This window comes from Stenella coeruleoalba (assembly GCF_951394435.1).
Source record: "Stenella coeruleoalba genome assembly, chromosome: 10".
Taxonomy (NCBI): Eukaryota; Metazoa; Chordata; class Mammalia; order Artiodactyla; family Delphinidae; genus Stenella; species Stenella coeruleoalba.
The window spans coordinates 104,400,063-104,425,156 of record NC_137156.1 but is presented as its reverse complement, the minus strand read 5'-3'; the positions used below and the strand labels follow the sequence as shown (position 1 = coordinate 104,425,156).

The following is a 25,094-nucleotide window of genomic DNA, read 5'->3' as shown; positions in this document are numbered from 1 at the left end:
CCTCTCCACTGGGGTGGTGACAACACGGCAGCCTGCTTCAGGAGAGCGAGCGAGCGAGAAGAGCCAGAGTGAGTCTCAGCTCTCGTAACCTGATCAGGAAAGTAACACTCGTCACTTTTGTCGTGTGCTCTTCGTGAGAAGCAAGCCACTCAGTCCAGCCCATGTCTAGCGAGGGGAGGGCCTTACACGATGCTGTGAATATCGTAAGACGGGGTCACCGGGTGCTGCCTGTCGCAGAGGGTGTAGCTTTCTCCCTGAGCTCTACTTCAGCTGCAGCCCACAGAGTTTTAAAAAATATGGTAAAATATACATTTACCGTGTTAACCATTTTTTTAATAAATTTATTTTTAAATTTTATTCATTTATTGTTTTTTGCTGTGTTGGGTCTTCATTGCTGCGCATGGGCTTTCTCTAGTTGCAGGGAGCGGGGGCTCCTCTTCCTTGCGGTGCGCGGGCTTCTCATTGTGGTGGCTTCTCGTTGCGGACCACGGGCTCTAGGCGCGCGGGCTTCAATAGTTGTGGCACATGGGCTCAGTAGTTGTGGCTCGTGGGCTCTAGAGCACAGACTCAGTCGTTGTGGCGCACGGGCTTAGTTGCTCCGCGGCATGTGGGATCTTCCCAGACCAGGGCTCAAACCTGTGTCCCCTGCATTGACAGGCGGATTCTTAACCACTGTGCCACCAGGGAAGCCCTGGTTAACCATTTTTGATTGTGTAATTCAATGGCATTAAGTATGTTTACCGTGTGGTACAACGATCACCAGTGTCCATTTCCAGATCTTCTCATCACCCCAAACAGAAACTCTGTTCCCATCAAATAGTAACTCTCCATTCCTCCTCCCCCAGCCCCTGGTAACCTCTATTCTACTTTCTGTCTCTATGAATTTGCATATTCTAGACACCTTATAAAGATGGAATCATACAATATCTGTCCTTTTTTATCTGACTTGTTTCACTAAACGTAATGTCTTCAAAGTTTGTCCATGTTGTAGCAGGTGTCAGAGTTTCATTTTTTTTTAAAGGCTGAATGATACTCCATTGTATGTATTGAACACATTTCATTTATCCATCCTGGTGTTGGTGGACATGTGGGTTGTTTCTGTCTTTCGGCTACTGTAATGCTGTTACGAGCATTTGTGTGAAAGTGTCTCAGTCCCTGCTTTCAGATCTTTTGGGAGCATATCTAGAAGCGAAATTGCTGAATCATACGGTAGTTTTATGTTTAAGCTTTTGAGAAACCACAAGGCTGTTTTCCACAGTAGTTATACCATTTTTCGTTCTCACCAGAAATGCGCAAGAGTTCTAACATCCTCATGTAGCCTACAGATTTTGATGTGTTGTCATTTTGTTTTTCTTAGGTTCTGTATAAACACTGCATCATTAAAAAATTCTTTTGTGTCCCATGGTTTTTTAGAAGTGTGGTGCTTAATTTCCAAGTTATTGAAGATTTCCCTGTTATCTTCTATTATTGAAATCTGATGTAATATATTATGGTCAGAGAACATATTTTGTATGATATCAGTTAATTTGAATTTGTTAAGCTTTGTTTTATGATCTAAAGGTGAAGGCTCCACGTATTCTTGAAACTAGTGTTTATTGTTTTGTTAGGTGAAGTGTTCGGTACATTTTAGATGGGTCCTGTTGGTTTGTGGTGTTGCTGACTCTTCTGTGTTGTTGCTCATTTTCTGCCTAGTGGTTGTTTTCAGTTTCTTAGAGAGTTGTGTTGAAGTCCCTGACTGTAATTCCAGAATCGGCTGTTTCTGTGTTCAGTTCTGTTATATCTGCTTCATGTGTTCCGGAGCTCTCTTTTGCGTACACACTTAGGATTGTTATGCCTTCTTAATGAATTGACCCTTTTATCATTATGTAATAACCACTTTTTCTCTGGTAATGTTCTTTGCTCTGAAATCTCTTTGTTCAATGTTAATATAGCCTGTTTAGCTTTTTTGGATTACTATTTGCATGATACATCTTTTTCATGCTTGATCTTTTTCTTTAATATATAGTGTTTTTCACTGCTCTTTTTTTAGTAAATTTATTTATTTTTGGCTACGTTTGGTCTTCGTTGCTGCGCACAGGCTTTCTCTAGTTGCAGCGAGCAGGGGCTACTCTCTGTTGTGCGCGGGTGTCTGATTGCGGTGGCTTCTCTTGTTGCGGAGCACGGGCTCTAGGTGCCCGGGCTTCAGTGGTTGTGGTGTGTGGGCTCAGTAGTTGTGGCTTGCGGGCTCTAGAGTGCAGGCTCAGTAGCTGTGGCGCACGGGCTTAGTTGCTCCACGGCATGTGGGATCTTCACGGAGCAGGGCTCGAACCCGTGTCCGCTGCATTGGCAGGCGGATTCTTAACCACTGAGCCACCAGGGAAGCCCCCGTACTTGAACTTTTAATCTACCTACACAAAATTCTTTGCTAGCATGTAGTTTGGTCATTTTTAAAGCTGTTCTGAATTCTCTTATTTTAATTGGTGTGTTTAGATCATTTAAATTTAATGTAAGTAATGATATATCAGGATTTAAGTTTATCGTTTTTTGTCTGTATCCACCGTGTTTCGTTTCCTTGTTTTTCCTTTCCTGTCTTCTTGTCGGTTACCTGAACATTTTATAGTACCTCATTTTAATTCGTCTAAAGCAGTTTTGAATATGTCTTTTTCCTTTTTTTGTTTTCGTGACTGCGCTATGGATTCCATAGACTCCTTGCCACAGTCTGTCTACTGGTATCAACATTGTAGCACTTCAAGTGGGATGTAGCGGTGTTACCACATTTATGTCCCTTCTCCCTCCCCCTTTAATGAAATGGTTGTCTTAAATATTACTTTTGTGTGTACTGAGAACCACATCAGTGTTACAGTTTTTTACTCTCAAATGTCAAACATAAGAGGAGAAGCATCCCTGTCCTGTTTACTTTTCCATTACTTTCTTCATTCCTGAAGTTCCAAGTTTCTCCCAACTTCTCCTCCCTTCCGCCCTCACTCCCTTTCCCTTTCTCTCTTTCTTTCAAAATTATTTCTTTTCCTTTTGAAAAACTTCCTTTAACAATTAGAGCAGATGTGCTGGGAACAGATTCTTTTCATTTTTCTTTACTGATTAGGTCTGTTTTTCCTTTACTCAAGTTATTTTGATGTGGACTTTTGGGTTAACAGCTTCCTTTCTCTCAGCATTTGGAAAATATGCCACTCCTTTCTGGCCCCCACCGTTTCTGGTGAGAAACCCAGTGTTGCTTGAATCATTCTCCTGTCTTACTCCTCAGGTAACGTCATTTATCTGTGGCTACTTTCAAGATTTCTTTCTTTGTCGTCAGTCTTCAAAAATTTGGTTATGATTTATCTGGGAGGGGAGTTTTTTAGGTTCACCCTGTTTGGGATTCACTCAGCTTCTTGAAACGATAGGTTTTTTCCCACAAACTTTGGCAAGTTTTTAACCATTATTTCTGCAAATATTTTTCTGAGTCACTAGTTTTCTCCTTTCTTTCTTGGACTCTAATGGTTTTTTGTGTTTTGTGTGTTTTTTCCCCAATTTTTACTCTAAACCATACTTTTAAAAGTTATAATTTTAAAACTTTTTCATGTGAAAGACTTGAAAGGATAAAGTTTATAGCATCCAGACTTTTCCTGAAAGAATTACTTGAGGAAGCATTCCAGCAAAATTAGTAATGACCCCAATAAGAAATAAACGGGGAAAAAATGGTAGTGATTCTTTAATAGATAATGTAAACTTATATGAATAATTTGTATATATATACACGCGTGGCACCCACACACGTATATATGCTGTGAAACTCTTTCTCCTCTGTGTTCTGGAATCACCAGTGAGATCTGACAGCTCTTATGCTTCCTACTATTGTAGTTTCCACAGCAAACTTGTTTTAGGCTAGCTGTGCTCACCTTTGGTTTCCCAACTGCAGTGTCCTGGAAGAGGCGTTGTCCTGTTAACCTCCATAAAGCTGGTCCCTATCGCAGTGCTTGGTGAATTAGACATCAGCGAGTCTGATTGAGTTGAAATGTGGAGAACAGGTAAGTCAGGAGAGGCACGTCAGCTAATGTATTTGGTCCCCTGGTCTTATTATTTTTCAACTGAAAGTATTCCAGTCATGCTTAGCTCCAGAGCCGTGTGCCCATCCTGAGGGGCCGAGGGCTGTGGCCCCCACAGTGACCCTTGGCTGTGTGTCCTGCCCACCGGGAGCTCACCGTCCGGCAGGGCCTGCACGGGAATTACCGCAGCACAGGAGGACCTGGGTGTGAGCCCCGGTTCTGCCGCTTGTGCGGCGCCACCCCCGATGCAAGCGTCAGCCAGGAAAGTGTGTGGAAAGCACTTGATGTGTACTGGGCACTCAGTGAACCGTCATCTTTTCAACTCGTGTTTCAGGAAGCTGGAGAACTTTCCCCCGGCTGGTTTAAGGATCGGGCATATCAAACGTGCTCATCTCTTGAGACCATTTCTGGAGTAGCTGCGCACAGAGGCAGGGGAGAATGGCAAAGCCTTGAAGATCCAGCTTGGTTTGGGAGTCCAGTGTTGGGAGGTTTCATTTCTGCTTTAGCTCTGGGAAAGCAGTGTCCTCTTTCAGGCAGAGGTTGGGGGTTCTTTGGTTTGAAGTCATCGTATCTTGAGGGGGGAGGGGAGGGGACTTGAGTCCCTTGAGGGATGAATAATGGTTCTCAGCCTGACGGGGTGAGTGGCAAGCAGGCGTGAGGCCTCCTGGGCCCAAGGGATTGGGTCCTGAGTTCTGTCCTGGGAGCAGACGGGTGGCATGTGGCCTCGGCTGTGTGCAGCCCCAGGGTGGACCCGGTGCCCCAACTCAGGTCGCCCACGCGCCCCCTCACCTGCCGGGTCAGTGGGCGAAAGCCAGAAGCGGCAGCGCCCGTGGAGAGCAGTTCTCTTTTCTCTTTGCAATCCTGTACCTTGGGGTTTTGCCAGATAGATTTTCCTCTGGCTTTGTTTTTTTTTAATGAACAGTTTTCCAGGCAGATGTCGGAAAGCCACTTCTAGGGCATTGAGAATTACCAAAAAAGGCCCAGGCTTCCTCTCCCCGTCAGCTGACTGCGATTCCACATCTGTGCTGCTCGCAGAGGAGGAGAGCCTCCCGGCCTGGCCGCGTGCAGCCCCTCCCGCCCTGCACGCCCCCTCCCCTGGGCCGGGTCAGTGCCGCCAGGCGGCCGTGGCGCACGCTGAGGTTGGTCATCCAGGCCTGGGCTCTGTCCCTGGGCCGTTTGCCTCCTAGTGGAGCTTCCCCTGCCCAGCAGGTGGCCTGCGGAGCCCGGTGCCAGCCCTAACCCATGTCAGCGTGGGTGGGCCGGCCTGGGGAGCCCAGCTGGCAGAGGGCGGGGTTCCAGCTTGTGCTCCTCTTGTTTTCCATGGAGCCCTTTCCTGACCCTCCTGACTCAGGGATCTTCTCCCCTGGAGTCGTGTGCATGTGGGAGGCCCTTTGCCATGGGGATCATGGACGAGTTTCTCCTGTCCGCGAATAGGTGCTTTGGGGCGTTTGACGCCGGCCCCTCTCGGGCTCCGTGGATGCCTGCCCAGGGCGTGCGCGTCCCTGGAGACTCCACGTCGGTCTTGCACAGGTGACCGGTACCCTCGGACACGGCCGGCCTGCCTTTCACCATGTTTATTACCTGTACTGGTTGTGACTCTATATTGAATGTAGTTTCTAAGAGGAAGAAAACGAAGGCATATGAAGCGATAGCCTATCCAAGTGGGCCCAGTGTTCTCGGATGCAAGTCACCATGGCAACCTGGCGGCCTTCACGTCTCACCAGTTAGGAAGATGAACTCTCCTGCCTGCAGATGTGAGCAGATTGGCCATTGTTGTTTAGTGCTCCGTGCCGGCAGGCCTCATGACCTGGAGCTTCCTGGACGGGGAGGGAGGGCAGCAGACGGAGGCCTGGCCCCACCGTCCCCCGTGCCTACCTGTTGTCTGAATCCGTTCTCTGTGACAGCCTGACCCTCCTGCAGCGGGCTCGGCAGCGCCAGTGGGTCTGAGGAGGCCTCTGTGAGTGCAGACTGGGATGCTGGCCTTGCGGCTGTGGTGTGTCTGCTCCCAGGCCCCTGGGGAGGCCGGGCAGGTGCGAGGATGGATTTTTAAGGTTCAGTTTGGCAGGTCAGTGTGGTCCAGGTAGCTCTGCTGTCTCTCAGCCTCCGTTTCCACTGGCTCAGCCCTTTCTGTAGAGCCCGCCTGTCCTCTGAGCCACACCCCATCCCCCCACCCTGCCCCACCGCATCATAATGGGAAGGTGGGCTTGCAGGCTCCGGGTTTAGGCTCTTTTTCCAGAACACATTGAGATCAGGTGTGGGGATGTGGGCCTGGGCTCTGACAGCTGCCCAGAGGGTGATCTCTGAGCCCTTGTCTGAGAACAGGCCAGGCCTGTTCCTGGGCAGCTTGGCTTCCCTGGTCCACCGTCTGAGGCCGAAGGGCCAGGCTCTGTGTGCTGCCTGAGGGCGGTTCCAGCAGAGAACAAGACATGCTCGCCTCTCAGGTCCGTCCCGTGAAGAGGCCACGCAGGCAGCAGCCACACGGGCTCGCCTGCCCCTGTGCCCCCGCCCAGGCTGCAGCCTGTAGCCAGGCGGTGACTGGCGGGGTCGCATGGAGGCCGGCTGGCCGTGCCTTCGCGGTCTGTGTTCCTCAGCCCTCGCCTCCGAGTGTCCTGAGATCACAGTGGCCACCCCGATCGAGGCCTCTTGGGGCAGACAGGTGTCTAAACAGACGCCCGCGTGCGTGTCGGAGGCCGCTTGCCTGTGAGTGTGTGCACAGGGCATGTGCGCCCCAGCAGCCCCAGAGCCCCACACAGGGGGCCCCTCAGGCCCAGACCCTGGCCATGTCCCTGAGGCCTGGCTCTGGAGGAGGACTCGCCGCCTAGAGGGAGACACGAGGAAAAGCCAACGGAAGGAGCCTTTCTAGGCCGGCTCTGGCCTTCCTTCGTTACGAGAGGCCGTGTGGCTTAGTGGAAAGAGCCAGCTTGGAGGCCGGCCTGGGTTCCAGTCCCGGCCCTGCCACTTGCCAGCTGTGTTCTTGGGGTGATGGGCAACCCTGGCAGCACCACTATCCTGTCTGTGCCCGGGACCCCTTCTCCAGGGAGCTGCCCTTCCTCTGCTGGAAGCTCTTACTTCCAATGAGCGGGCCGCCTTCTTACTTGGTCAGGGTATTTAAAAATATATATATATTTTATTGAGGCATAGGAAGAAATGCAGCGACCTTAAGTCAGCACACGTTTCTCCCCAGGTGTGATAGCACCTGCATGAAGATCCGGCTCACTTCTGTATCACAGGCGGCCCCTCGGCCCCCTCCTGGTCAGCTCTCCCCACAGATGACACTGGCCAGCCTCGGCCACCATGGGTTGGTCTGCCCTCCCTCCCTGGGTGCCCTTTCTCCCCGTCTGCTGTGCTCAGCTGTGCTTTCCCTGTTCCGTGGCTGGGTAGCATTTGTCTGTGGAAACCACAGCTCCCTGACCAGGCTGCGTGTGGACATTTAGTTGTTTCCAGTTTGGGACCTTGCTGAGCGATGCGTTTTCATACGTGTGCTTTGTGGACATAGGCACTCGTTTCTGTTGAGTCTTTAAGTGTAGTGGAGCTGCCACGCAGTTTTCTCAAGTGCTTCTATCTATGGATTTCCGTTCCCTCCAACAGCGCGTGAGAGTTCTGGGGCTCCGGTCCCCACCACCCTTTCTTACTGTCAGTTGTTTTAGTTTGAACTATTCTGGTGGAGAAGCAGTGGTTGTGATTTGCATTTCCCGATGATTGTGGAGGTTGAGTACCTTTTAAAATGTTTATTGGCCATATAGATAGCCTCTTTTGTGAAATGTCAGTTCATATCTTTTACTTATTTTAAAAAAACTGTTTTTTTTTTTCTATCAGTTTGTAGGATTTCTTTATATATTTTGAATCTAGTCCTTTGTTGAAAATATATAATGTGCATATATCTTCTCCCAATCTGGGGCCTGCCTCTTCACTTTCTTAATAATCTCTTTTGTTAAGTCCCATTTGTCACACTTTTTTTTTTTTTTTTTTTGCGGTACGTGGGCCTCTCACTGTTGCAGCCTCTCCCGTTTCGGAGCACAGGCTCCAGACGCGCAAGCTCAGCGGCCATGGCTCACGGGCCCAGCCACTCCGCGGCATGTGGGATCTTCCCGGACCGGGGCACGAACCCGCATCCCCTGCATCGGCAGGCGGACTCTCAACCACTGCACCACCGGGGAAGCCCCCCTTTGCCCTTTTTAAGTTAGGTTATTTGCCTTCGTATTTTTGAGTTGTAAGAGTTCTGCGTACAAGCCACTTGTGAGATAAATGATTTGCAAATATTTCCATCCATTCTATGGGTATCTTTTCACTTTCTTGATGATGTCCTTTGAAACACAAAAGTTTTAAATTTTGATGAAGCTCAACTGATCTATTTTTTCTTTAGTTATTTGTGTTTTTGCTGTCATATCTAAGAATCTGTTGCCAAATTCAAAGTCCTGAAGATTTATCCCTATATTTTCTTCTAAGAGTATAAAGTTTCAGCTCTTAAATGTAGGTCTTTGATCCATTTTAAGTTTTTCTGTACGGTGTGAGGTAGGAGTCCAGCTTCTTTCTTTTGCATGTGGATGTCCTGTTGTGTTAGCATCATCTGTTGAAGGACTGTTATTTCTCCATTGTATGGACTTGGCACCCTCATTGAAATCGGTTGACTGTAAATATAAGGGCTTATTTCTGGCCTCTGAATTCCTCCCATTAATTTACACATCTATCTTCGTGTCAGTAGCACACTGTCTTATTACTGAGCTTTGTGGTAAGTTTTGAAATCAAGAGGAGTGAATCCTCTACCTTTGTTCTTTTTCCTGACTCTTCTGACTGTTCAGGGTCCCTTGAGATTCTGTATGAATTTTAGGATGGATTTTTATGTTTCTGCAAAAGAAAAGAGTCAGCTGAGATCTTGGTAGGGATTGTACTGATGCTACCTTTCAATTTTTAAAAATCTTTCTCATTTAGGTCTCTAATCCAGTGTGAATTAAAGTTTGTATAAGGTACAGGTAGGGATATGCATTTATTACAAAGGTGACTCTTCCCTCCCTGGATTGCAAGAGAAACCTCTGTGGTTCATCAGTTACCTTTCTGTGTGATGGCTGTTTCTGGACTCTGTTCAGTTCAATCAGTGTCTTTCCTTTTATAGTAGGTCTGATTATCTTGTGTATTAGTCCTACAGTTTTGTTGTTTTCAAGATTATTTGGCTTTTCTAGGTTCCTTGCATTTCTGTATCGGTTTCAGAATCAGTTTGTCAGATTAACATCTGTAGATTAATTTGGAGAGAGTTGAAATCTTAACATTCTCGAGTCTTCAGTTTCTCCCCCCCACCATCTCTCTCTTTCTCTCTCTCTCTCTCTCTCACTCTCTCTCTGTGTTTAGGCCTTCTCAGCAATGCTTCTTAGATTTCTGTGCAGTGATCTTAGATTCTCTTTTGTTAGATTTACTCCTGGGTGTTTTTTATATTTGGATGCTAATGAAAATGGTATTGCTTTTCATTTTAATTATTTTTATTTATTACTAGTATATAGAAATGTGATTAATTTTTATTTAATTTTTATGACATCGTATCCTGCGACTTTGATACACTTACTTATTAGTCCACGTATTGTTGTGTAGTTTCCTTAGGTTTTTCTACATACAGTCATGTCATCTGAGTGTCATGGCAATTCCACTTTTTCCTTTCCAGTTCAAGGATGGGAATTTTTAAGAATTTCATTTATTTTCTTACCTTGTTGCCCTGGCTGGACCTCCAGTACAATTTAGGATAGAAATTATTATCTGGGTGCTGTTCTCTTAGTTGTGGACATAGGGGGAGATGATCAGTATTTCACCGTTAAGTCTGGTGTTAGTGCAGGTTTTATAGATACCCTTTGTCAGATTTCTGGGCTAAGTTGCTGAGTTTATCATGAGTATGTGTTGAATTTTATCAAATACTTTTCTGAATCTGCTCAGGCCCATGTGTTTTTCCCCTTTGTTCCATTAATGTGGTGAATTATAACTGATCGTTTTAAAGGAGAGATTATTGAGGTATAATTTACATACAGTAGCCTCTGTCCTTGCTGTCCAGGTCTGTGACACCCCTGCAGGGCGTGGCCCAGCTTCTGCTCCCACCCTGGGGCCAGTTTGTGCAGAAAAGCCCAGATGGGATCCAGTCAGTGAATAACGGTGGGGGAATCCTGGAGTTCTTGGGAGTCATAGGGAAGGACTCCTGGGCTCAGGGGATCAGGGAAGGATGGCACCCAGGCTGGGCTTGAACTTCCTGCCGCCCTCTGCCTGCCTGATGATGAGAGATCCACTGTTCTCGTAGCTAAACGCGGGCTTGTGAGCAGGGGTGTGGTTTATGCGCAGAGCACGGGCTTAGAGCCTGCAGAGGAGAAAGCAAGGAGGCTGCTGAGCCAGGCGTCCGGTCTGCCCTCCCCTTGAAGCCGAGGCTCCCTGTGCTGGCTCCCGTGAGACCCTCGCTTCCCCAGGCCGCCTGGGGATGGGCAAAGGCGGGAGCGCTCGCCTCCCCAGATGCTCCTTTTGGGAGAGCACCTCCTTGCCAGGAAGGGTTGCTGTGTCCAGCCCAGAACCTCCGGGCAGCGCCTTGGCCCAAGAGATTTCTTGTTGCCGCCTCTCCTGTCATTTCTGGCTCTGGCCTGCCCGCCTCTCCGGATGCCTGGGCTCTGGGGGCTGAGGGGAAGGACTGGTCTGAGTTGGGGCGCAGGTGCCACCGCGTCAGGGCCGCCTCTGGCGTCAGCTCCTGGTGTCCCTCTTCCTGTCGGAGTTGCTGGTCCCTGTCCCCTGGTTGCCGTGTCATCCCCTGTGTCCTAACCGGGTGCCTGTGGCCCTGGTAACAGTCAGGATTCTTTGGTTGGAGACCAGCTCTGGCCTAAATAAAAGGATGTGTGTTGGAAGGGTATGGTGGCCCCGGACCTGTCAGTCTGGAGCCTGTATGGGACATGACACCGGCGTCTTCTCCTTTGGGGCCTCTGCTCAGGGTGGTCCCCGCCGGGCCATGTGTGGTCCTTCCGAGAAGACGGAGTGTTCAGTCTTGGGGGGAGCCGGTGGGGGTCCGCCGGCCTGCTCTGCGCCCTTGGCGACGCCCTCCTGCGTCCCAGGGACCTGTCACCACACGCCCGCTTCTCGGGTTCCAGCCAGGAACTTACCTGTTTTATTGATCTTTTCCCAAAACCCACTCTTGACTTGGTTGATTTTTTCTACTGTTTGCTTTCTGTTTCCTCGATTTCCACTCCTGTTCTCTTATCTCCTCTCTTCTACTTACGTTGGGTCTGATTAGCTGGTTCGTGTTTGTTTTCCAGCTTTGTGGGCTGGACAGTGGACCGTGGACATTTCGGTCCCTCTTCGCTGAAACAGGTGTTTAAACCTCAAGTTCCCTCTAATGAGCGTTCACTGCACAGCACGGGCGGGTCAGGGTCAGCCTGAGCTCGGGCAGAGTTCATGTGCAGGGCTCGGGGCTCTCCTCACTCTCTAGCGCGGCCCCGAACGCAGATTTCCCGTTTTCTCTTCGGTTTCTCGGCTCCCAGTGTGGCACCAATGGGACCAGTTCTTGAAAACTCGTGGGAATGGCGGCCCCTCCTGCCGTGTCCTCCTCCCACATGACAACGACCCTCCTCCCGCATGAAACCGTGTCCAGGCCCTCGTGTCCTTGTCTATTGAAGTAAATGCTGACTGAGGAGTGAATGATGGGAAGTGTGAAAATGGAGAAACAAAGAGTAGCTGTTGGGCTGGGGAACTGGGAACAGCTGAGACTACAATCCTGCCACATCACAGAATCACCGAACTCCCAGTTCCCTGGCGGATGCAGACAGAAAGGCCTGACGCATGTTCCTAAGTTGTTTTTGCAGGAAGCTGACCCACCAGGTGAAAGATGCTGACCACAAGCACACAGACCCCCAGACGTGCTGAAAGCAGAAGGCTGATGACGCTTCATCAAGGTGAAACTTCACCTGGATGCCAGCCGACCCCAGGACTGTCCACGAGCGGAGCACGCCCTGCTCCTCGCTCCCCCTCCGGGAGGGACACGCGGTCTTGCGGGCATTAGCCCGCTGTGGCCCCCTTTGCTCCTTCACCCAGAGCTCTGTCTCCACGTTTCTGTCTGGCACTGGTGCACAGAGGCAGAACTTGAGCAGCAGCCTCCTGGCTGGGCTTGCTCTTCTCCAGGCCCTTCAGACGGTTGCCTCTCGTGTTTGGTCCAGAGCTTGTCAGGGCGCTTGGTCCGGGAGGAGCAGCTCTGCCACGTGGGCCGCGGGCCGTCTGTGTCTGCAGACACCGTAGGGCTCCCGCCGCAGGCGGGGACTGGAAGGGGGCCTGCCAAGACAGGCGTGTGGGCAGCTTTAGTCGGGCCCCCCCGACAGCTGCTCCCATGAGCTGGACCCCCATCTCCATCTTTGTGCAGGGGCCATCGCACCGGGCCCTCCCCGCCCCTCGCGGCCCCCGGATGACACCTGTCCTTCCCTGTCGGTAGTCTTTTCTCACGGAGGCTAGGTCAGGGACACGCCCTGGGTCCCAGCCTCCTCACAGGTTGGCTAAACAGGATGTTGGCCACGGGGTTTCCTCTTCTTTGCGATCGGCTTCCAGCACCGCCGGAGACTGGCCTTTGCAACGGGCGATTCTGAGTATTAATGTCCCTTGTTGAAACTCTCAGTGCCTCCCCATTGCCGAGACCCTCACCATAGCGCGGGCAGGGTCCCTTGGGCCCCATTCCTGGTCCCTCCTTCCCCTCCCCCTGCTGCTCCTTCGCTGAGAGGAGGGAACAGGACGACTGAGGGTCTCCGGCTCCTGGAGTTGCTGAGCTCCCCATAAGGGCACTGGCTTGTTCCCTCTGCTTCCCGGGTCCCTGGGAACAGGACTCGAGCGGCAGCCTGACCCGGTAGGGGGGCTGGTGTGGGACCAGGTGAGCAGAGCCACCGCAGCCCGTGAGAGGATGATGGGCCGGGTGGGGCAGGCCCGCAGAGTGCGGTGCTGGGAGGGTGGGGGGCCCCACGTCGTCGCTGTAGGTCGAGCAGCTTACAGACCCAGCCCTCGAGTCACGCTTTCCCGGGCTTAGAGGTTAGTGGGACAGACGAGGCCCAGAGACACAGTCCCCATGGGGGGGCCGGGGGTGTGACAGGAGGCTCACGCACACAGGTGTACACGTGTGCACGTGTGTACACGCACCTGCACCCCTTCAGCACTCAGCGGGGCGGAAACCCCGCACTTGCCCCCGGAGCAGGGAGGTTCCCCCTGGGGTCGGGGTGCCCACTGCACACTCTGTGTCTGGGTCTGCCCCCACCTTGGGACAGCTCACCTCCGTCCTTGGCCCCGGTACCGAAACCTTCTGGCTCTTTCCAGAAACTCAGTACCTCTCTTAAGGAGGCCCAGAGCGTGGCTGCACGACCAGAGGCCCTGGGCTCCAGGCCGGCCCTGCCGTCGGCATGCACGCGTGGACAGTGGCAATCATGGCATGAGCTGTTTGTTGGACAGCAAGTAGATAACCTCCCAGGAGATTCTTGAAGGTTTGGCCCTTGTGTAAGGGCCTGAGTTACGCTTCTGATAATGTGAACGTGTAAGTTCAGTTCTGAGGACGAATGGCCAGTGCCTGCATGCTAGGTGCGCTGCCGGAGGGACAGGAGGGGCTTGTGGCTTCCCCCACAAAGCGCGGATGTTTGCGGGGGGTCAGTAGATCGCTTGGCGTAAGGATAATTAGAATAACCATAAAATCTATTGTGCTGCCGGAGGGACAGAAGGGGCTTGTGGCTTCCCCCACAAAGCGCGGACGTTTGCAGGGGTCAGTAGATCGCTTGGCGTAACGATAATTAGAGTAACCATAAAATCTATTGCGCTGCCGGAGGGACAGAAGGGGCTTGCGGCTTCCCCCACAAAGCGCGGATGTTTGCGGGGGGTCAGTAGATCGCTTGGCGTAACGATAATTAGAATGACTGTAAAATCTATTGCACTGCCGGAGGGACAGAAGGGGCTTGCGGCTTCCCCCACAAAGCGCGGATGTTTGCGGGGGGTCAGTAGATCGCTTGGCGTAACGATAATTAGAATAACTGTAAAATCTATTTAAGCACCCCGGGAGCACAGATGGGAGAAGCCGTCGCGTTTGGATGCCGAGGGAAGAGAAGATACGACAGTCAGATCTTGACTGCAGCCACAGAAACCAGCCCCGCTGTTGTGAGCAGGGAGGGAGGCTGGGGGCCCAGATTCAGGGGACAGTGACTGTCGGGGCCCGATCCAGTGCCCGCCCCGACGGGTCATCCCCAGCACACCTGCCCCACGTAGAAGTAGGACGGCACACCCCTGCCCACACACCCCACGGCGGGAGTTTACGGGGGGCTGGAGAGTCCAGGAAGAAAGAGCATGTGGGCAGGGCCTGGAGAGTCGGCCAGGCTGGCAGGCAGGACGCAGAAAGAGGCGTTCTGGCACGGAAGAGTAGGGCAAGAGCAGAGCCGTGGAAAGCCTGGCGCCCGTGAAGGGGGCGCGCTTGCAGGTGGTCGAGTCGAGGTCACAGAAGAGTGGTCCTTCAGTGCCGCCTCCCCATCGCCCACGACGTGGCCAGGCAGAGGCTGTGGGCGGGGCTGCAGGGTCTGAGCAGACTTCGGGTTGGCCCCGAACCATCGTGTGTCTCGAAGGCCATCAGGGTGGCCGCCGCCGTCCCCCGTAGCCTGGCCTCTGGGCTGTGCCACGGAGGCCCCACGCCAGCGCTGGGGCAGCTCTTCCAAGTTCTCGCGTCCCTGTGGTCTCAGCCCAGGTCGTGGGAGCCGCGGGGCTGGTGGGACAGTGCTGCGCGGAGCTCGGATCCCTCCGGCGGGTTAGAAGCTTGGCCCTCCTGCCTGCTGACAGCCACGTGCTCAGGGTGTGACCAGGCCCCTGGCCACCCGTTCTTGGTGAGTCAGGGGCTGCTCCCCCCGACCCGTTCACCTCTGAGAACGTCTTCAGTTCACATCAGGCCAGGAGGATGCTCTGGACACCCTCAGCACGGGGTGGGGTGGGGGGAGCCCCCACTCACAGTGGCCGGCTCTGCCCGGTGCGCGCGGCGCCTCTGCCCGTGGCCTGGTTCTGTGCGAGAGCCATGGCCCAGGCACCGTTGCGTTGAGGCCGTGTCTCTGAGCTCTGATACCTGCAGCCGTGTGGAGTGGCGAATGCGGCCCCCTCCCCCCGCCAATCTTTTCAGCCTGCAGATCTGAGCGCAGGCACTCCTCTGCCCGACCGGCTTATTTCAAGCGGCGTGTTGTTACCCTGCGCTGAAAGACAGCCCCTGCCTCGCTCCCAGGCGGGGGTTTATTCTCCATCATTACTTTCTAAAAGGTGTTCGGCTAGAAGATTGCCTATTATTTCCTCTGTGAGCCTCTCCTCACTGCCCTTGTGTGGCGACAGCTGACACAGCTGCAGGGGATGCTCTGTGTGCCTGTCGGCGAGTCGCCATGCGCGGCAAGAGGGAATCGGGACGTCTTCCTGGGCAGCAGCCTTCCGGTTCGGCTTTTAGGCACTGGGTTTAAAAAATAAATGTCAGATCGTATCGGTCTCCTGCTTAGAGCTCTTGGGTGCCCCCTTCCTTTCAGCACAGCTGACCTCTCTCCTCTCCCCGGGCCCGAGCGCAGCAGCCTGTTCCCCCGGGAAGCCTTCGCGTTTGTGTCGCCTCCTCAGAGGCCTGAGTGGTCACCACCCCCCTCTCTGGCTGCCCCTGTCCTCACGGCCCTTCCCCACGTCCGTCCGGCATCCTAGCCGCTCATCAGCATGTCCTCAGCCTGCCATCCCCCTGGTGTGTGCCTCGCTCCGGGAGGGCTCCGGACACACGAGCCGCCGGGACGCTGTGGTGGCCGATAGTCTGAACAGGCAGAGACTGGGAAGCAGCGGGGCCTTGGTGTGGCGAGAAGCAAGGCCAGAGAGGGTCGTGCAGTGCCGGGGAGGGGAGGGCACCTGCAGACGGGCCCAGCACCTGGCTCTGGGAAGGAGGACGCACGGCCCCGGGCAGAACTGCTGTCCACGCTGGGTTCATGACCTGTTTTCCAGTTTCTCGTAGGGAAGTCCAGATGTTTTTCTGTAAAAATCCCAGTTTGGTAAACGCTGGTGACCAATTGAATTGAAAACCAAACCAAACCAACACCACCCAGTAGACCAGAGGAGGACCAGGCAGTTCATGGCCATGAGCGGGCCTCTCCTTCCTTCCCTCCCTCCCTCCCATCTTTCATCCTCTCAGCAGTGACCCTCGCTGACTTCACAGCTTCAGTCCCGTCCTCCGTGCCGCGTGGAGAGGTCAGGACTGTGACCCAGTGGCCCCCGCTGGGTGGCCTTCCCAGAGGAGGCTGGGCAGTCCCGGGCTTTCCCCAGCAGGAGCCCCACGTGGCCTGTCGCTCTGCCCCACCCCCTAGGCAGCCACCGTAAGCGGAGTCGTGCACGTGGTTACATTTAGTTTTCTGACCTTTCCCCTCCCAGGCCGGAGCCCTCCTAGAAACCTTGGGGATGGGAGCACCTTCCAGGACGGTTTGCGTGGAGACCCACACGTGCTGGGACTCTGTCCCTCTGGGGACAGCTGAAGTCTTTGACTTCAGCATCTCAGCTCTGCGTGACCTCACTGTGTGGCTCTGGGTGACTGCATCACTCTGTGCCTCGGTTTTCTTGCCTTTTAAGTGGGTTTAATGGTTCCCTCCTCACCGGACGGTTGGGTGAGTTGAAGGAGCACTTGAGTCATTGTTTATAAACCGTTGCTACGTGGTCACTGCTGTTCTTACTGACTCGGCCCTGTCGTTCAGGAGTCGTCTCTGATCGCTGTTTCTGCTACAATCGAGGTGGTACCTTCCGCCCAGCACCTGGGTGCTGCTGAGGGGAAGCGAGGGTGCAGAGCGCGGGGCCGACGGATCAGACGCGGTGGACGCGCAGGGACGCGGCGGCCTCGCCTTTTCCTGGTCATGTTCTCTTCTTACTCTGCTGCCTTGGAACCCACCTGCCCTGTGAGCCCTCCCTGTTTAGTTGTTCTGTCAGTATCTTGAGAGACGTTAACTTCTCTGACTATGTTCGTGGATCTATTTATGTTCTTCTTTAATCTGTCCAATTTGTTCTGTGTATTTGGGATTTTTGTTACCAGGCGCATACACGTTTATGATTGTTATCTCTTCTTGACTAATTGTCTCTTTTATGATTGTGAGCTGCCCTTCTTTATATCTGGTAATTTTTTTTTGTCTTGAATTCTCCTTCATCTGATATTAATATAGCTGTACCAGCTTTCTCACACAGCAAGTGCACTGCATACAAATGAGTTCTGTTCCGAGAGCACATTCCTAAGTCCAATTTGTTCCTAAGTCCAACAAAGTTAGCCTTCGTTAGTTAGGTACCCAACTAACACAGTCGGCTACATAATAATGTACTGTAATAGGTTTATAATACTTTTCACACAAATAATACATAAAAAAACACAAAAAGTAAAGAAAACATTTTTAATCTTGCAGTACCTTGAAAAGTACAGCAGTGCAGTACGACAGGTGGCACACAGGGGCTGGCATCAAGTGAACAGGCAAGAAAAGTTACTGACTGGAGGAGGGAGAGGAGTGGAAGATGGTAGAGCTGAAGGATTGCTGGCAATAGGAGACGGAGGGCGAGCTGCCATTTCACTCACGCCTGACGCTGATGGAACGCACGTTCGCATCTTTGAAAGTTCGCAACTTGAAGGATCATGTGTGGGGGACTTACTGTGCTTGGTGTGCACGATACACCTTTTCCCATTTTTTAAAACCTGTTTGTATTATTTTTTATCAATAACATATAGGTGGGGTTTTGCCTTTGCATTGGTGTGTATGGTAAGCAGAATAACGGCCCCCCAGAGACGTCCACCTCCCAACCCCCAGGACCTGTGAATATATTCTCTTGCATGGTAAACAGGGCTCTTCAGATGTCACTAAGTTAAGAATATGTGGTGGGGAGACTATCCTGTATTATCCAAGGATGCCCGGTGTGATCTCAAGTGTCAGGGAGATTAGGAGAAAGGGAAATCAGGGAACGACCAGGGAAAGAAGGAGACAGGAGGGTCAGAGAAGGAGACGTGATGACGGTAGCAGAGGTCAGGGCGACGTGGGGCCGTGAGCCGAGAAATGCAGGCGACCCCTAGACGCTGGGAAGGGCGAGGAAACGGGTTCTTCTCCAGAGCTTCCAGAAGGACACAGCCCTGCTGACCCCACGCCTGTAGCCAAAGAAGACCCATTCGAGACTTCCGATCTCTAGAACTGTAAGAGAATAAACGTGTAGTATTTTAAGCCACTACGTTTCTGGTAAGTTCTCACAACAGCAAGAGGGAACTAATACAGGGGTAAGTCTGTTTCTATTCAATGTCATTGTTGGTGTGAGCGCATTTAAATTGACCGTCTGTTATTTGTTTGTTCCGTCTGTTCTTTGTTCCTCTGTTGCTGCTTTCTTGTAGATGTTTTTTGAGGGAGAGGGTGGAGACGAATCAGTACATTTTAGCATTTCGTTTTATCTCCTCTACTGACTCTTTACTTGTGCTTTCTTTGGTTACATTTTTAGTAGTTATTCTGGAAATTACTTTTGAAAAAATCTGTGCTCAAGAAGGATTCTGTTACTTCAGGAATTATTTAGGAACTTCACAAAGGCACCCTGCTTGGGAGTTTTCCGAGCTTCTCAGATCTATTTGTGGTCTTTAATTAATTTTGGAATATTCTTGGCCTTTATCTCTTGCCTTTTTTTGCCCCATCTTTCTCTTTTCCTACTAGGACTTCAGTTAAAGGTATGCTCTGTCGTTTAATATTGTCCTAGGTCTTGGGGGCCCTGTTTCATTCTATTTTTCATGCTTCGTCTGCTTGGGTTTCAATGTGAGTAATCTCTAACCATCTGTTTCCAGGTGCATCGCCTCTTTCCTCTGCTCTGTCCCGTTTGCTAAGGAGCCCACGATTCCTTGCGTCTTTGTTTGGTTCTGTTCTAGTTCGGGTGGTGTCAGTGAAGGTGGAGGAGGGGCCTCTGAAGACCCTCTCTTCCATAAAAGCAATGAAAACGGACAGAGCCTATTTTTTCAGAAATGAAAGTTAACCAAAGACTGGGGCCATCCAGGGGCATTTGTTCAGGAAGAATGGGTGAATCTCAGTAAGGAGAGTGAGGTTTGTGGCATTTCAAATTGTGCTTATTCCCACCCTCCTTTCCCCAACCTAAGCAGTAACCTTGAAAGCCAGCAGACACAATCTTGGTAAAACCCAGCAGCCTGGCAACCAGCGCACGGGGTGGAAAAGGATTGGAGTCCTTCAAAGCCCCGTTCCCAGAGGTCGTCCTTCTTCTTCCTGTCTAGGGGTTCCCTGGAGGACCCCACTCGCAAGGCTGACTTCATTTCACATGACTCGTGACTCAGGGATGCCCTGGGGTCGTTTGCCGCAAACCATCGGAGGCCATTGTTGAACGCGTGGGACAGTTGGGTGCAGACGGTGGGGGAACCCAAGCACTAGGCAAGCAGAGCTACAGAAGAGAGGAATGTGGGAGGCTTTGAAAGGCTCCGGCGCTTTGCTGGGAAGCTGGAGGCCACATTCTGGCTAGGGCTGTGCACGGGGAGACCTCCGGACGCCCACACTGAGACGCGTCGCAGCCAGACTGTCAGAGGCCACAGTCAAAGAGAGAATCTTGAAACCAGCAGGAGAAGCCACTCATCACATGCAAGGGACTCTGTGAGACTAGCGGCTGGCGTCTCCTCAGGAGTAATGTAGGAAGTCTCCACGACTTCCCATGCGGTGCCCACCCTTTCCTGCTAGAGTCTCCGCCGTGTTAACCCTGGTGACTTTGAAGTCCCTCTGCGCTAACTCCGGGCCTTTGTGCATCTGGCTCTATTGAGTATTTCCTCTCTATGGTACATCTTTATTTTCTTGTGTGTGTGTGTGTTTAAATGGTTGATTGAATGCTGAACCTTTTGGGTAAACAAAACAGAACAATGGGCACTGCAGTGTATATTTGTGCCAGGGAGGGTTTTCCTTTGTTCTGTGAGACCCTTAGTGTGGGGACTGGGTCCCTTGTGAGTGGCATACAGTTGGATTTCCTTTTTCTTCCTTTTACCCAAAGTGGTAATCTTTTTCCTTTAAGGCTGAGGTTATTTGGTTCGTGGTCTATATTCATTATCTGTTGCTAAATAACAAGTTACGCATCTAGTGGTTTAAAGCGGTAACCACGTATGACCTCACGGTGTCCGCGGACACCTCACGCTGGACACCTCACGGGTCCTTGGGGCTGGGACTGGGCTTGGCTGGGCCTCTGCCCCTGGCTTCTCATGGCTGCGGTCCCGTCCCAAGGCCCTCGGGCCATTGGGCTGAGGCCCCTCAGCTCCGTGCCACAGGGGCATCTCCGGAGGGCAGCCCACGACACCAGGGAAGCTGGCTCCATGGGTGTGGACAAGCGGGTGGGCCCCAGACCGAAAGCACGACCTTTGCCCCTGGAACTGCCCCCTCTCGCTCCAGTCATAGCTGCTCATCAGGATTTGGGTGTCACTCCAGGGCCCGAGCCCGGGGACGTGGGATCCCGGGGGACCATCTCAAAAGCTGTGATCCCTGATTACTTATCCTGATCCCTGCAACCTTGCCTGGTCTTTTCTGTTCCGTCCTCTCCTCCCCTGATTCTCCTCCGCCCCCGCCTCCTCCGCTCGGGCCTCCCCCTCCTCCCCCTGCCGTCCCTGTGCATCCCCGTCCCCCGAGCAGCCACAAGGCAGTTGGACTCCGGCCCGTGCTCTGCCCTCGAGTTTTCTGGCTCGTCTGTTGCTGTGCGTCCTTGTCCCCGTTGCAGGGCCAAATCTCTCTACTGCGTCCCCATTTCCTAATTTCCCCCTAACTGCCCTCAGCTTGGGGCTTGTCTCATGCATTTGATTCCTTGTTCTTTGAAGAAATTGACATTTATAATATTTACCTACTTGGGGGCTTGCCTGTTTCAGGTTCATTGCTTCTTTTTAAATCAGAAGTTCATTTATCTTTTTGAGCACCTTAAACTTACGTGTTTAAAATCCTTTATCAATTGGAAATTTGAACACTGGCTGAATATTTGATGGTGTTAAAGAATTCATTTTTTTTGGTATGCAATGCTACTGGTTCTGATTAGGAAAATAAAAGTCTCTATCTTTTAGAGAAATATATTGAAGTACGTGCAGATGAAATGACCTGCTGTAAGGAATCTGGGGGGAGGGAGGGGTGGGCGCTGTAGGTGAAACAGAACTCCCGTTAATCATTTTTTAATATTTCCTTTTTTTTAAAGTTAATTAATTAATTAACTTTATTTTTGGCTAGATCGGGTCTTAGTTGCGGTGTTGCAGGATCTTCGTTGTGGCATGTGGGATCTTTCACTGTGGTGCGTGGATTTCTCTCTTTAGTTGTGGTGCACAGGCTCAGTAGTTGCAGCGTGCAGGCTTAGTTGCCCTGTGGCACGTGGGACCTTAGTTCCCCAACCAGGGATCGAACCCATGTCCCCTGCATTAGAAGGCGGATTCTTAACTGCTGGACCACCAGGGAAGTCCCTAGTTTATCATTTTGAAGCTTAGCGATGGCTATCTGGGTTTTTTTAAATTTTATTATAAATTTATATTTATTTTACATTATTTAATATATATTTTAATATTATAATATCCATGTTTATTTAGTATTATTTTGGTACAGTAATACAATTTTGCATAATAAAGTTTTAAAAAGCCGTGTCATAACGTCCCATCGTGTGAATTTTGTCTGGAGCGAATTCGCATCAGCTGCTGGTTTGACGGGCAGCCTTTCTAAGCTTACGCTTGCTCGCCGTATTTGGTTTGCAGGCTTGTTTTGAGCACAAGTTTTGGTTTTGGTCTTGTTGGCTTTGTTTCCCTCCTATTTCCTTGTCTGCCTGCCGAGCATTTTCGTGGCAGCCTACAGCTGCCCCAAGTGCCAGCCAGTCCCCGCGCCACCCAGCTGTGGCCTGGGGTTCATGGCGCTGGAGCTGTGGCCTCTGGGCTGAACCCAGCTTCTGACAGATTGAGAACCACGGCCCGACATGGGGTCCTCAGGATTCTCAGGTTGGCTTCTTATCCTGGGGGAGCCCTGGGCTCCGGGGGCGAAGCTGGCCCCACGCCCGCCTCTGCCCAAGGCTGTGGCTTTGGCCTCACCTGCCTCTGTGTCCGTCTGTTCTGTTGGACGTTTGCATCTTGTTATCTGCCTTGTGTTTGGAGCAGGGCAGGTGCATCGAGCGTGCTCATCTGACAGTTCCCTTCACTTCCCCCTTCAAAGACTGTGACCCGAGAGCGGGCATGCATAATGGTGACATTTTACCTTTGTGTTGGAGACAGTGTGCTTTATGCAGTGTTTTTCCCCAGAAGGCCGCCTGGGAAATGTCTTAGGGAGAACGACGGTCGCTACCCTGCAAGCTGTCCGCCTGTGGTTCCCCAGCCCGTGTCCGTCTGCAGTTGTCCTATTTTTATGTCTCTTCTGCTGGGATCTAAGCTCCATGAGGACAGGAGCTCCCCTCACCCCCAGTGCCCCAGCCCCCTTACAGGCGTGTGTGTCACGTGGCAACACCCGCTAACGTCTGGCTCTGACCTGAGGGCCACCTGTCTGCTGTGTGCCAGGCAAGGGCCGGACGGTGGCCGCTCTGCAGAGTGGGCACCTCCGTCCGCCACACCTGCGTCACCGGCACGGCCTCTGGTCCAGGCGCCAACACCGGGCGTTTGCGTTGCACGCACTTTCTACAGCTCCTGCGCCAGGCCAGCCCTCCTTTTTCTCAGGCAGAGGCAGGCCAGGGGCCCTGACTCGGGGAGGTTCCAAGGGCTCCGGGGACATGGGCCTCCGCGTCAGGAGGACGTGAATTCCTGCTTCGTCTGATGCAGCATCATTGTGCGTGGGCCTAACGTGACCCTGGCTTTGCCGTTGGGGTTTCCTTTGACCCCTGCACAGCCCGTGGGGGGAGTCATTCCGGGTTTATGTGTCACACATGCGTGGGCTGGCGCTTGGGGTCAGGGACTTGTTGAAGGACCCCCGGCTGGTTGAGGGTGGGGAGGGGGCTGGCCCGGGTAGCCTGCTGTGACCTTGTGGGGGTCCTCGGCCGTGTGCTCCCGTCAGGAGGCCGAGGGGCAGCTGTCCCGCGAGGCCTAGGATTCTGGGTTCCAAGGCTGCTCACCTCTCAGCTCCCTGGCCCTTGGAGACAGGTGGTCTGCTCAGCAGAAGGAGGACATCTGGGCGTGCCTGCCGCTCAGAGCTCAGGCAGTGAGTCGGCGGCGCGTGTGCTATGGGGACGGCGCAGTGCTTCTGGCCTGCGCGCCTTGAGGCTGCACGGCTTCCGTCCAGGCCCTTCTCTGCCCAGGCTCCACCCCAGCTCCGCTCGTGGCTTTGAGCTTCGGGGCCGTCACCTAAGCCGCCCTGTTTCTGCGTTGTGATGGGGCCCTAGTCATCCTGCCTGCCTTTGGAGACCGTGGGGCGTGTGTGCACACGCTTGCCCTGGTCAGTGCTGCAGGGTTCCCCCTTAACGGCGGTAGCGACGTGGCACTGCGTGGGCTTCCATTCGTAGGTCGCCAATGGCTGACTGGACTCTGCTCTCCTTGCAGGCCAGGGAGCTGGAGAGCCGAGAGGCGGAGCTGAGACGCCGCGACGCCTTATACAAGGAGCAGCTCGGGCGCCTGGAGAAGCAGGTGAGCGGTCCGGCGGGAGGGCGGCCGGGCCCCGAGCTCCGGGCGGGCTCAGGAAACTGACCCGTGCGCTGGGAAGAGGTAGTGATAGTGCGACCGTCGCAGTACCAATACACGAGCGCCGTTACTGATTTTCTCCTGGGGGTCAGGGATCAGAGGGCCCGTCTCAACTTTTCTGAAGATGAGCCTTTGAAACGAACGAGTTTCAGAGGCACATCATCTGCCCGTTTTCAAATCTGCAACAACGAAAATTCATTTGGTGACTTTGTAACTTGCTTCCTGTTTGTTGATCATGAAGGAGTTTTCAAAGAGACCCTGAAAACGTGGGAGGCGATGGTTGGCAGGTTAACACTGGCTCTCCCTATGCCTGAGACCGTGGCCAAGCCACCGAGTGCCTGCTGTCCCCGCGGGTCCCGGAGTCCCTTGTCTCGGTTTGGAGCTTTGAGGTTGGCGGTGTCTTGCAGGCTTGATGGCAGCCTGCCGTGGGGACAGAAGGGGGTCACCCGTTGGTGTCTGGGGGATGCCAGGCGTGTGAGGCGTGCAGCCCGGAGGGTGACTCTCCTCTGGTTGTCCGCCTTACGGCCCGTGCTCTGCTTCTTTCCCACTGCCCTCCCGCTCGTCCTGGGTCAGGCCCAGACTCCTCACATAGGCAGATGGGCCCCTTCTTTTAAGTGAGGTTTGCCTGCGTGCTTGTGAGCATTACTGAAAGCTTCCAGGAGAGGTGTGCAGAGGCTTAAACGCTAGCATTTTGCGAAACAGGAGCTGGGTCCCTGGAGGGAGGTGGGGCGGAGGGGGAGAGAGGCTGGGCCGGCCCAGTGGGCCTTCTCCAGGGACAGATCTGCTCCTGTAATTGCTGGGACCACGGAGAATCTTCTCCAGCTGCCGTTGCTATTGTATTTTTATATAAATTCTGCCTCCGTTTTTGAATGCTCAGACTTTGACATTTTCAGCTTCTGCACCTTCCAATCATCAAGCTCCTTTTTCTTTTTTTTTGGTTTCCTTTTACGCTTGGAAATTGATGGTGGAAAGCTGTTCGGGGCAGACTTGGAACAGCGGCTGGATCATCCTCGACCCCTCAGCAGCTGGGAGCCAGTCGGGGTGGGGAAGGTCGGGGTGGGAGGCGCAGAGGCCCGTTGCCCGGAGGACGCCGTCTGGACCCAGCCGTGTGATCGGCGTCGAAGGGCAGGAGAGCCCGCGGAGTCCAGACCCGTGTTCAGGGGCGGGGACGTCGTGACCCTTCTGTGCCCGTGACGGTTATTCCTGAGTGAGGGGAGCTTTTTTGATTGGGCGCCTGTGCCTCGTGATCTTTCTGAGCTGTTGTTCCCGGTGCCCAGGTCGCCAGGCTGGAGCGAGGAGGGTTTTCCTTTTCCCGCGGAGAGAGGTGAGCTGCCGCGTTCACAGCGGCCTTGCCAGGGTCTTGGCCCAGGAAGCAAAGCTGGCGTGATGTCCGTTCAGGCGGCAGGCAGAGGGCGGCGTGCACTGACGGCGGGTGTCTGGACACCAGCTCCGCCGTCCTCTCC

General features: G+C 52.8%; 1 protein-coding gene across 1 annotated transcript in view; it reads left to right on the top strand.

The window, feature by feature from the left end:
* The window catches only part of CHCHD6 (coiled-coil-helix-coiled-coil-helix domain containing 6), a 125,824-nt gene that overhangs the window by 57,659 nt on the left and 43,071 nt on the right, over positions 1-25,094 (top strand). Inside the window, exon 5 of the mRNA XM_079935661.1 lies at positions 23,494-23,577. Within this exon, the coding sequence (XP_079791787.1) occupies positions 23,494-23,577 (84 nt within the window). The remainder of the gene's footprint in view (positions 1-23,493; positions 23,578-25,094) is intronic.